The sequence below is a fragment of the Pieris brassicae genome, chromosome 10 (genome assembly GCF_905147105.1).
Source record: "Pieris brassicae chromosome 10, ilPieBrab1.1, whole genome shotgun sequence".
In the NCBI taxonomy this organism is placed as follows: Eukaryota; Metazoa; Arthropoda; class Insecta; order Lepidoptera; family Pieridae; genus Pieris; species Pieris brassicae.
This window is the reverse complement of record NC_059674.1, coordinates 13,646,414-13,659,753: the sequence shown is the minus strand read 5'-3', so window position 1 is coordinate 13,659,753 and position 13,340 is coordinate 13,646,414. Positions and strand designations below refer to the sequence as shown.

General features: G+C 33.1%; 1 protein-coding gene across 5 annotated transcripts in view; it reads right to left on the bottom strand.

Annotated features, from left to right (window-relative positions):
• Positions 1-3,574: 3,574 nt before the first annotated feature.
• The window catches only part of LOC123715790, a 121,495-nt gene continuing 111,729 nt past the window's right edge, over positions 3,575-13,340 (bottom strand). For all 5 annotated transcript variants that reach the window (XM_045671094.1, XM_045671095.1, XM_045671096.1 and 2 more), the window contains 7 exons: positions 8,851-9,056; positions 7,914-8,104; positions 7,135-7,401; positions 6,609-6,816; positions 6,229-6,374; positions 5,909-6,031; positions 3,575-5,634 (listed from right to left, as the gene is read on the bottom strand). In XM_045671094.1, the coding sequence (XP_045527050.1) occupies positions 4,969-5,634; positions 5,909-6,031; positions 6,229-6,374; positions 6,609-6,816; positions 7,135-7,401; positions 7,914-8,104; positions 8,851-9,056 (1,807 nt within the window). In that variant the 3' untranslated portion in view covers positions 3,575-4,968. The remainder of the gene's footprint in view (positions 5,635-5,908; positions 6,032-6,228; positions 6,375-6,608; positions 6,817-7,134; positions 7,402-7,913; positions 8,105-8,850; positions 9,057-13,340) is intronic.

Sequence of the window (13,340 nt, the reverse complement as noted above, 5' to 3'; positions counted from 1 at the left end):
TTTCTTAAAATCTGAATGTTGCCTATCCATTATAGAGAATAGAAAATATTTTTTTCCCGCTTTTAATATATCTATTGAACCTAACTCTTATTGAATTACAGCTAAGTCTATTTTTAACCGACTACAAAAAGGATGTTGCTCACCCCAATTTATTTAGGTTCGCAAGTAGGAGTTCATGCTATGCACGTTTGTCCACAAACTTCTTGGATATAAAAAATTGTCGTGAATCTCGATTTGTACCGTTAGTGTTACAGTCAAACAGACAGTACCTTGTAAATCTTTTTATTAGTTTTTGATAGATGTATACATCGATTAGAACAACATCCCGATTATATTGACCAAAATCAAAGGTCTCGGCGGGTAAAAGTATTAGGCACTTAATAACAATGTCATCGGCTGTTGCGACTATCGGTTTTAACGACCAAATATAAGTAGTCCCTTCGATGTCGCTATAACAGATTTTGACTGTGTCTATATCTACGCATTTCAATGGTAGGTAAGTTATATCGCATTTTTTGTTGACAGTAGATCAACCAATATCATTTAAATTCAAATGGAAACACAAAAATACATTTTAATTATAACGATAATCATACATCAGCTGGGTTTGAGTACGGCTGAAAATTCGCGAAAATTCTCGAGTCGCAGTGCTCTCTCATGTCCTTGGGACTCGATTGCAGCCGTCGTTCATTGACCTACACTTGAGTAGCGTCAGGGCTTCTAAACCTTCAATTACCTAAATGTAGAATTGGATGAAATTAGAAGGAAGGTTTTATCATTTATGATAACCGGATTTCATTTAAGTATTACGTGTTTTACGTTAATTACTTAAGTTAACAAATTTTATGTGATGTAGCACATACGGAAACCATAATTATTTATGAGAGTTTATCTAGCTAATAAACCAACCTTACAATCTAAGTACGCACTTTTTTAACACGCTTTTAAATATTAAATAGGAATGGTTGACAAACAATAAAGTTAGTATTGTTTTTTATAACCATAGGAATTCAACCTCTGACAAATATTTTTTCTACTCGACACAAGATGGCGCTGTAGCTTTTTAATCAACGTTATATCATGTAAGTCCACATATCAATAACCAAATATGTATTGTCATTTATAACTCAATACTAGTTTTAATAACGCAAACAATTTTTTAATGTAAATAATATTTTTTCAATATTGAAAGACCCTGATATGTAAAGTTTTTTTGAAGAAATATTATTTATTATGTATATTTCTCTGATTAAAAAAAGAAACTGTGTATACTGAGACTTTGTTCCATTTTTACTAATAAATAAAACACGATTATATACGAATCACTTTATTAGCTACAACAAAACGACAAAACCGCCTTCGGGCACAGTGGATAAATATTAAATAATATAATAGTGTACATACAAAACAATATTATTTCTTAGAAGCTCAGTTACGCATATCACTACAGTGCTGTGTATTCACAATTGATTTATTAACTCTTTAATGTCGATTAGGGATTATATTCAAAAAATATAGTAGACAAATTTAAAGAAAATAAAAAATACTTCCATAATACTACATACGTTCCATTTTACGTACCAAGTAAAAACGGCAAAATACATTAAAATTTTGGATTATCAAATGAAGACGATAAATCCCATATCGATATTAAATCTAATCTATAAATTACTATACATTGAACTAGTTGTCAACATCAAAATCTAACACACAACATGTATAGTTAACAGAACTATTATTAAAATAAGCGTACAAACAAGAAAATAGAAAGAAAAATGGCGGCTAAACATTTACAACGTCAATAATATTTCATATATGACGTAACATTCTAAACGTTTAATACTAGTATAAATAGTGATTCAAAAGAATATTGCAGTTCAAATAAGAAATTTACTTAATATAAAATACTTATTTCTTATAACGATTTCGAAATATTGATATGTTTTATGTTGATAAAGAACATTTTTATTGTATAAATACGCAGGTGCAGTGCAGTGTAAATAATTATTTTGAAAATTAAATATTTTAGAAAATATTAATCGTATATTGCTTTTATTTACATGAGCTGTGCTCGTTTATTTATTCGGGTTTGTAATTTGTAAAAGTCAATCGTTAGCGCAGAAGTCGTTATTAGGTATTCATCTACCCACTAGAAGTATAAGCGCTTTTCCCGCCACCCAAAATCTTAAGGGATCCGTACCGGTAACATTACTGATTTAAAGTAGTTCGTTGACTATAACCCTAATCATTTCATATATTCATTTCGTGCGTCTAATATTCTTAAAATAAAACGGAGTTGAATGTTGTTTTTGGGAGGAGTTCTTGGATTCACTTTAGTGAAATTTCATCACATTAGCTTCCTCTAATTTTAACAATTGATAGTAAAAAAGAACAGCTGTTATATTACTTCATCTAAGAACCTAATTTACTTATTACTTAACCTATTTGAAATGTATAGGCATTTCATTAGATGTCGAGGATAATATAGTGCGTAGCCTAATTCTAGTACTAAAATGATATCCTTATTGTTGCATTTCAAATAGTTTAAGATCGGAAATCTAGGAAATAAATATAGTAACTGAGGGCTTGGATATAAAAAATATTGATGTTATTAGTTTTGAAGACTTTAACGATTTAAATATGGTAAAGTACTTGTAGCAAAGCTGTTCTAAGTACATTTCAAATTTACATTCCGAAGTACTTGTCTAATGTTTTCTGATTAGATAAAAAACTTTTTGTATCCGTCAAATTTTATTAAAATTGTGGCGAAAAGAGACATACTTTAATTTAATTACATTGACATAGTTTTTCTGAAGGAGATTCATTTTCACATTTCTCCTGGCTCCGCAAGAGCTTGCCTTATCTATACAACGTCTTAAGAATGTATATAACGTATTTTGTGCTTTTAAGGTATTATTTATTGAAGTATATTAAATTTTTTATCATTCAGTGGTCGTATAAATAATTCAAACACACTGATACACTCAGCGTCAGCAGACTTGTCATCGAATTCATTTTGCCTTGAAATCCAAGCTCTCTAAAACAATAAGGACATTATTATCTAAAGTTTTATATCTAATATAATTCTCTATAATCTAATCTACATGATATGCCTCAGTTTCGTCTATACTATAAGTATAAAATTGAGCTTTCTTGATATGTTTCGTTTTCGCTAAAACTAAGCGATTTTAATAATTTTGTTAGTGTGTACCATGTACCCTTGAGATGTACATAACATTTGTTCTTAGGGAATAAATTGGCAAGGCATGTGCATGATCTTTTGCGACTAAAAGTGTTCACGCACTGCACATAATCTTACCAAGTTGCGTATATATATATATTATATAGGTACGTACGTATATTGCGTATATACGTAAAACAATATTATGTTAATATTCAAATTATTATATTAAATATAATTTAAATATTTGTTTAAAAATAAATTTAAATATAACCACAACAGCTTAAATTTTAGCTATAAAAGATTAATCTATTTGTAAAAGATATTTACGTAATAATAGTATCGTAATTTCATATTAGAAAAGAAACGTCAAATATATTTGAACTCTAAGAGAATACACAGGTTTTATAAGGCCGAAGATTTTATAATACATTTCCGGAAAATCTCTGACAATCAAGCCAAATCGAGGGTATTTACTTTATATTTAGATTGTTCTATCACGAGTCTATGTAGCCTTGATATTATTGGTTTATCCTATGACAACTCTAAGAGTAATGCAATAAAGGTTATAAAATCTATAAACTATAGTGTCTATAGGTTTATTAAAATAAAATACGCATTTAAAAAATACTTTCATACTTCTCACGATTGAATTTCTGAAGGAGAAATGTCGAGTGAATTTTAATGACACCTATAAACTCGCCTACAATAAAGCAAAGAAATTACATAGACGGTACATCAAATTCTAACGGTTAGTTTATAACACAAGAATCTATATCTACTCCAAATTAAAGCTTCCTTCTTTACCATTTCGCTTCTGAAATATATCTAAGTGACCTAACATTATAAACGTTATTTAGCAACTTCCAATTGACAAGAAATAACGTATAGATAAAATATGAAACAATACTAATATAAATATTCAATCCTAGTTCTTTTTTATTGTTAGGATATCTTAATATAGTTTTTGCTCATCATTTCCTTAATAACAATGTGTTAAATAATATTTAGGAAAGTTTAACTAAGTTCTAGCATTCTTCAATTATTTGACACCATTATATGTATTTGCGACATCGACATATTTATTTCATAATTTAAGTAATTGATTGATGCCGTGTTAGGTGACAATGAAACTGTTCAGACTCAGTCCGTATCTTCAATAGCGTATCAGTATCTTCACATTAGATTCACGTCGGTTTGGATACGCCGTTTGATGACGTCATTAGATTGGTGGATAGACACTTGGTGAATTGAGTATTACAAGTCAGTATTGATTTTAGACAGTTGCAAGGTTTTGTATGAGAGTTGCTAAACACACGCGTTCTATCGTGCATACATTGACAACTCCTAACTAACGGAAAGGCGCATGTAACATTCTACCCTTATTATACGATGATGGCTTTTGATACAAGTGAATTATAGGGCAAAATATAATCCATTCTTTTGTGATGGTTTTAGTTAGGTACTTCTCCACTTCAGCTATAAATTCAGAAATGTTGTGAATTAAACAATTTTTTTTCAAATATTATAACTTAGTAATCCTTCGATGCATACGAAAGACAAAAAAAAATATGATGCAGTGATTAAATGTTAAATAAACATAGTGGGAAAGTGAATTATTAAAATTCAGATGTATCAAAAAACATCAGTCACTATCAGAGCTGGAACAGAATTCTAATAGTGTAAAAGGCGTAGTATATTATTTACAAAACCCAGCCTTAAGATCCACCTACAAGCACCAGTTCTAGTCGAAAATAAACATAATACACTTAACTATAAAGATATGTTTAGTTCATCTCAGTCTTCATACTACTACTAGAGTTAGCTAAACTAACGGATTTCACAATCCCATAAGAAAAGGACGCGATATTTTCAAAAAAGAACTCACCGAAAAGCATCGAAATAACACCAATATACACATCTCTAGAAAAATATTTAGGTTTCATTGCTTCAGCAACAAGTTTACAAGTATATATTGTTTTCACAGCTTTTACGATATGTTTCGTTATCTTAACGCTATATACATCTATATAACTTATAAATATATTTGTGATTTGTGCTTTGTCTAAAGCGAGTGCATCGTGCGAGAATACATTTTCTACATCGATAAATTCTTTATAACATTTCAAAATAGATAAAAAATCTTTATATATCTTTGAAAGAACGCGAGAAATTCGTCCCCTAAATCTAGTGTTGTGTAAATTCGACAAACAATTGACGGTATTTTTAAAAAATATATAAAAATTAAAGTTGCGTAGGAAAGTGATTAATATAAGGAGTGTGTATAAAACTTTGCTTGGCGTGAAGTGGGGAGATGAGGAGGCGGGGGGTGCGGGGTACACAACGTCTACTTCAGCGATCTTGAAGATGGAAAGCAGCAAGTGCGAGGAGATGTCCTCGTGCTGGGTGTTGATGCGAGCCTTGATTATCTTCAGGACATCGATGCAGGCCTCCTGAAATATTCAATATTATATTAATAATAGAATTTATAAAACATTGAATTCCTAAAGTTAGAACTTCTATAGTCTCTTGAACTTCTAAAGACGTTTGAACTATATGTATCAAGTATATTTAATATAAAATTGTGGCCTGATACCTTACTGTTAATAATACGATATTTCGTATTTGTGATTTGTGCTTTGTCTAAAGCGAGTGCATCGTGCGAGAATACATTTTCTACGAGATTAAGAAAATTTAAAATCTATTTAAAAGCCCTAAATTTTTTACCTTTTCTTTGTCCAGTAAGGGTTCACCAGCCTCTTTAAGAGTTTCTTGTTCCTTCTGAGGAACACTGGCGGATATGATCACGTTTTCGTTACTTATGTTGAAAAGAGTCAGAGTGCAGTTAGTCTGAAATAAATTGAAGAATTTTATTTAATCATAATACATAATTTTTTAACATATCATTATGATCATTTTATTTTTTTAGGCTATATGGAAAAATAAGAATTGTTTTAACTGGATAATAATACTAAAACACAAATAAAATTACGGTTCTTTTATTATTAACGACTTGGGATAAAATAAATAAAACATATGTAATTTACCTGATCCCTAGTGACGTGATGCATATACTGTTGTAGCAGCCTCACAGCATCTTCAGCCCCAAGACCCGTGTGCGGTCGCAGCAATGACTCATCTACCGAACTGAAGCCTAATAAAAGGTACACGCCTTCTGGAAGCCGATATTCACCTGAAAATTAAGTACTTGCTATTATAATTGTAGCCTGAAGGTTTTAAGAAAATCAAGGTTAATTACTTTTAGAGACTATTGATTTAAAGCGGTGACCGACTCTCATGTGCCTTTAGACTGAAATTCATTGTGAAATTTAAAAATGGAACAATTTAAGGAACACTATAGGCCCTCTAATGTCACCAAACTTTTAGAAAATAAAAATATAACGTAATATATATTATTAGAATTTACCTGGATTAGGCCGCATACAGATAAAGGATCCAGAGTAGCAGTAACATCGCCCTCGGTAGGCCTGATAGGCTGGCGCGGCGTGCGAGTAATGCGCCAGGCGCGAGGAACATGGAGCCCGGGGGACGCATGCCACCTTACACGATACTTGGAGAGAAGCTTCGCAGACGCATAGGTCAGTACATTCCGCCAGCTCTGCTGACCGGTATAGCTGGAAACGATATATATATACAGTTAGTTTATGTAACAAAACCGCCTCAGCTTCGGAAATCTTAGAGGCTTCCGAAGAAATCATAATCGATGGGGTTAATGAAGGTGATCACTAAATTACCTTTTTTAACAAAATTTTACTTTTACTGGTTAAAATAAAGTCCTGACGGACATTAACCAAGCGGTTACACAAACAAGACTAGACAAATTATTTTATTCTTGTTCGTCAGGGACCAGTTATTTATTTTCTTAAACCATGTAAACAATTGAATGATTATTCTCCAAAGTTAATGTTTACTTTATACTTTTGTATACTCACCCGCCTCGTTTCACCCATACGAATAATTTGTTCTTTATCATCACTCTCTGGTTTCTTAACAACGCAATATTTCGCCGGCTCCAGCGTTGTTGGTTTTGGGGTTGTTGTAGTAGTTGTTGTTGTGGTTGTAGTTATTGTTGTTGTAGTAGTACTAGTTGTTGTAGAGGTCGTAGACGTTGCGGCAGGTTCGGAGATCTGAGATATTTCGTTTGGACCAACAGTTTGCTCTGACATTGTTGTAATTGGGCTTGGCTCTTCACGGGATTTCTAAAAAAGATTATAAGTATTGTACAAGAATTATACATATATTGACGATTGGGATAGGTATAATTTGTACTGAAATAATTATATATTTTATTGGAATTATATAAATATTTAAGTACAAGTAACGAGTATCGAACGAATATTAGTTTATAATATACTATTTTTTTAGAACAGGGTGCAAACAGGCTTGAGGCTCACCTGATGCCGCCCATAGACACTTAATGCCAGAGGGCTCGCGAGTGCGTTGCCGGCCTTTTAAGAATTAGTAATACTACTAACACTATGTTTTCATAACTAAGCCACCGAAGCGTAACATTTTTGTATTAAATATGTCTTTTATTATATTTTCCTCTGCTAATATTAATAAATAAACGATATTGTCTTGTGTTTTAATACACATAAAAACTTCTTTAAGAACTCAAGGAATGTTTCGGGCATAATCATCATGGTGAGGGAGAGGGTATAGAAACAAACAGTGAAAACTATTCTACATATTCTTATAGAAAAATAATTACTTGTAGTACTTCAGGCTTCGATACATGGTCCGAAGTACCATGCTGAGTCGTGTGACGATGGTGGTGGGTTGTTGTGCGGTGGTGAATTGCTGGTTCCGGTGCAACCGTTATGTATCGGATTCCGTTGTCGAAGGGAGTTGTTATTAGCAGAGGGCCATAGGTTTTTACGTGGTAGTCGCTTTGAGATTCAACTGTAATATATTGATAATTATTGCATTTTGTTCATTAATTAATGTGGTAAAGGAAATTCGTGCGGAAACTGATATATAGTCACGTTATATTATTTACATAATCGTTACTTAATTGCTTTTGTTGGTATTTTCTAAAAAAGGGAAATGTTTGTAACAATAACTATAAGCTTTAGCTACAAATCATTGCGATGACGTCCTAACTCCACATTGGTGACCATGCAGAAGTACAGCCCACTTCTGAACACTGGGAAGTATGACGTCATCACTCCTCTTTCATTAGTCACCAGCAGTGGGAAGTCACAGCCAGCCAGTAGATTCAACTATTCACTAGCACCAACCAATTCAACCACGATTAGAACAAAACACTGGAGTAACCTGCGTTATCCTCGCACACAGCAAATTCCGACCCACTGCAAATTATGCGATATCCGGTTCGAATTCACTGGAATCTCAGACAACCTGGCACCGGAAAGAAGCATCCTCTTTCAAACAGCTTAATCGGCCTCCGGACTTCAGGGGGGAGTACTGAAGCGTACACCTACTATCTACGGCTACGAATTACTGGGATAAAGTCATGCCCTGAAACGCGTAAACGAAGTTATTCCGGCCACTAAGGATATATACTTTTCGACCTAAGCCACTGGAGTCTTCGGAAGTGGTCAGCCAGAGGTTTGACTGTCAGGTTGGAGGAAATATTCAGGAACTTCTTCAACGTAAAACAACATAGTATTTCTATCCGCACTTACCAACACAGGGATTAAGCCACAGCAGTCTCTGCCAACCGAGACAGTCATAGAGTTGTGCGAAATCAGTCCCGCGACATGCGCAGGCGGCTCTTAGTTGAGTACCAAGAACAGCTACAACGGCAGCGCGGCAAGCTGCTGGAGAACCGGCGCATCCCTGAGTCACGGCATCCACAGCACACCATTGTTCGTAGTTCTCCAGACGCATTCTGAATGAATCGAAAGTATTTTATTCTTATTTGTCTAAATTTTGTATAGTTAATAACTTTTACAAGGAAGATTATATGAACTTTGTAATACAACTTCAATATAAATAAAGACTTGACTCGAATAGACTGCGACTGTCATTGTAGGTCGTGCGTTGGAATCACGGTTAATTGGTGGACCAATTGATGTTTATTTCCATGTAAGCTATTAGCCCTTGCTCCTACAGTGAAGGCAAACGTCGTCAGAAAACTGGCTATTCTAAAAAAAACCAAGTTATGAATGGTTATACATGCTCTACAGAGCAAAGTTGGTCTAGTGGCTTCAGAGTGCGCCTCGCATCCCTGAGGTTGCTACTTGCCCATTCGATTAACAAATGATCACCAAAAAGATACAGAAATCTGAGGCCCAGACCTAAAAAGGTTGTAGGGCCATTGACTTATTAATGAATTATTTTTATACATGCTTTACAGGTAATCTTCAGGTATTTGTTTCTGGGAATTGACGATGTAGTGTTGTTTTTTTATATAGGTATCACAAACGAAATATTACTACGCTTATAAGGAACAACAGTAGTAAACAAACGTATAATTTCTTGTAGATCAAGACCCCAATCAAAGATTCTAAACATATGTTATATCAGACCTAAAATGTATACAATATGCTAAATACAACTGACTACCACATATAATTGTTGATATAAAAACAAACCTCCACTTTCAATTTAATTATCAAAACAAATTACGATGATTAAAACAAACAAAATGCAACGAATAAATAACAGAGATCGTATCTACACGGAAATTCAGCATTCATTTTCGCAGTGAATGTTTGAACTCAAATTGCTTTATTGCTCGATTACGTAATTATAGTATCACTGATGCCTACAACTTTAATGTTAGCAAAAGGTATTCTTTTTTATCTAGTTTTAGATTACTTCAGAATTTTTTATGAAACTGTATATACAATATGCCAAATACACTTTACACTTTTCTCAGGCTAGCATTAAATTACTGACAATTATATATACATTCTCATCGGTGTCATATATACATTCTTACATGAGTGGTAGCACGATTGTTAGGCTATATAGCAGTATAAAAGGGCTTTTCAAAATACCATCGGCACACCTTGAAACTACTATTTGAGTGCCATCAAATTGGAAATATATATTTTGATTATTACTTTCCGAATACGTTCAATCTTCATAATATCAAATTATATCCGACTACCTATAAATTACTATCGGATAGGCGTCAAAGTACTAACTGATAAGTACAGGTTTAGGCTTGATTTGTATTCAGAAAATCTGGAGTAGTCGTTATAGAGATAGACAATTCCAAACCCTTAAAATTCTTAGTTATGAATCGGCAATTTGTGTAACGTACCGAAAATCCCCTGCAGCCAGATAAATGCTCGAATAATGTCGTACAACCTTTTTATCCTCGCTTAAGTCGCGGCTTAGTCCTAGTACACATAAGATGTTTTGAGGCGTAAAATCCTGTTATGATTCAAACATGGTTTAAGGCAAAATATGTAATGTTCCAACTTTTTTTACTTACAGATCACGTTTGGATTCCTGTAACCTTCGAACAGATTACAGATAGTATTACAAAGAGCAATTATACATCTATCTTATTGATATTTTGGGCTACCAATTTAAAAAAATAAACCTTCATAACTCGAATTTTGAATGACACAACGATCTTATGGCCAATAAAGTTAAGTTAACCTAATCTCATAGAAGCGGTTTATTTATATTATCAAAGAATAAGACAAATACGGTGATTCCTTGTAATTTTTTACAATTATAAGTGAGTGAAAAAAACCCAGCAAAAGGGAAGTTTGTATTATTCTATCGTTACTCAACGTGATTATCTCCAATTGTTGGCTGGTGTCGCAGGTTTGATATTTCAAAGTACAAATATGCAAAATTTATGAAATATGATTGTTTAATCACGCGACAGGCTTCATACTTGCTTTATAAATCTTTCGTGGTTATCAAACGTTTTTATGAGTGTCAAGTGTGTAGTAGGCCTGACGTAGGTAATTAACGAACTTTTGTTTATTTAAATGACTTTAGTTTTTCAGAAACTTCATAATGGACGCGTTTTGTCAAACACCAGTCAACTTAAATTACCAAATGTTTTTATATGAACATTTTTTTTTATTACAACACATTTATGGAGCTCAGTTGTAGAGTAATTCCATGGCAGTTGTAATGAAAGGATAGGTACTTGTGTTTAGAAACCTCGCTCTTCCAATGTCACTATAATTTTTTTTATTGCTGCAGAGTGTGAGCGTGTATATAAAGAGTATAGAAACATATTTGTAGACATTTTAAAGTAACTTTAGATTAGATTAGAATTAAAAAATAAAATGGCAAAAGCCGGTACTGTGTAATTTTTTATTTAGGTAGTGCTGATATCGCCCTTGGCTCGCGAGTTACAAAAACTTAACATTAATGTTGATGTTGTGATAACGCTACTGAAAGTTACAGAACACGTTCGTGTGTATTATCACAATTCACGCAGTTTACATGTAGCACAACTTCAGAATTAGCTATTCTAAAATGCATCTAAGATAGAAAGCCATTGAGAGAGCAAAATAAAATTCCAGTATTTGTCCAAATCAAACCGTTTACGTATTGCAACACTATTTGATTTTCCTTTGGCAAATTGTCAAGAGACGTCCTAATGAAACGTAGCAAATTGGCTTAAAAACGTATTCACCGTTATTCAACTACGTGATATAAACGCAATGTTGATCACGATTAGGGATGACCATCTGCTATTTGAACTGTTATACTGTGATATTTGAATACAACAAACTGTGAAGAAATATAATAGTTAATCGTGAATAAGAAACTGCTATCCATGTATGTTTATATTTTTAATTTTATAAAAATACTTTATTTTTATTTTTTCGACCACAAAATTTGGAAACACGCATGATACAACAAACAAACTGACGTCCATAGATGAAAACGACCAGTAAAATCAAGTTCAAAATACAGTAATATTAAAAAATTTAAAACACTAGTAAAATAATAAACTGAATCGGTACTGTCTCCTAATTCTACTCTTAACCGAGGCCAGAGGACCATGAAACACGTCAAAAATTTTAGGATCTTTTAGTAATTTTATGTATTTTATATTGGCTGACTAAAATACTACCAAGTGTAATTTATCACAATTAGGTTAATATAATAATGTCTAATTTCTGTGCAAGTAATATTCTAGCTAAGGCAAAGATAATGCCAATTAGAAATGATAGACTATACGCTCGTTTGTATGGAACCCGTAAAGAAAGCGGATCAGTGGACGGTCCAAGAAAAACTAGCTTTGTACAGTTGCAGATGAGAGCCGGATAGACTTGGAGCGAGCGATACGAGGTAAAGTCTGCGATCAAGACCTGCATCTAGGGGTTTTAGAACATTAAGTCAAAGTAAATAAGTCATGAATGGTGTACGCATGTACGTCATGGGTTTAAACCTGGCTCGCTTTTCATTCTTAAAGTAACTGCTATTTCCGTTTATGTTTTCACAGTGATAGACACTGCGTCCTATTCAATTTGGTAAATTCGCACGGTCAATCGATTCGGTTAACATGCCTATTGGATATAGCTTTCAGAATATATCCCATTACCGCTGATTGCATTCGTGCCAGCTGTGTGACAAATCTATTTGGAATACTCGACTATTTCCGATCGCTAAACGAAATTAACTAGAGTTTTGTTTTGGTGTAAATATGTTAAAAAGTTATCAAAACTGGTATTGTTTTTTATCTCCTAGACAGCGTGAAGACATTTTTCATTCGAAATTTGAAAATCGAATGAAAAACCTAGTGTATGGTGTAAGCAGACCCTGAGCTGGCTCAGGGTCTGCAGGGTCTGCTCTTTTTTAGCTCAAGGGCGTAATATAAGTACAGTACTTTCTAATACACATATGAGTTACTAATATAGTCTAATATATAGATGTAGGCTAATGCGGGCTCTTAAAAATCTTTAGTATCTATAAATTTTGACTGTCATAATTTTGCTAGATTTATAGACTATATTAGCCCCTCATAACTCAACCGTTGTGATTTAGAGACCTAAATTTAGTGACCTAGAAAATTCGAACCTAGAATACCGTAAGCCTATGCCGTAAGCACTAATATCGAATTACATTACGTCATTCACTAATGTTCCCGTATCATACATGAACTACGTTAATTAGATATTTTGGTAATGGTAATATTTATTATGATTCTCTTACACCATTATGAACTAAAGTATATAAATAAAGC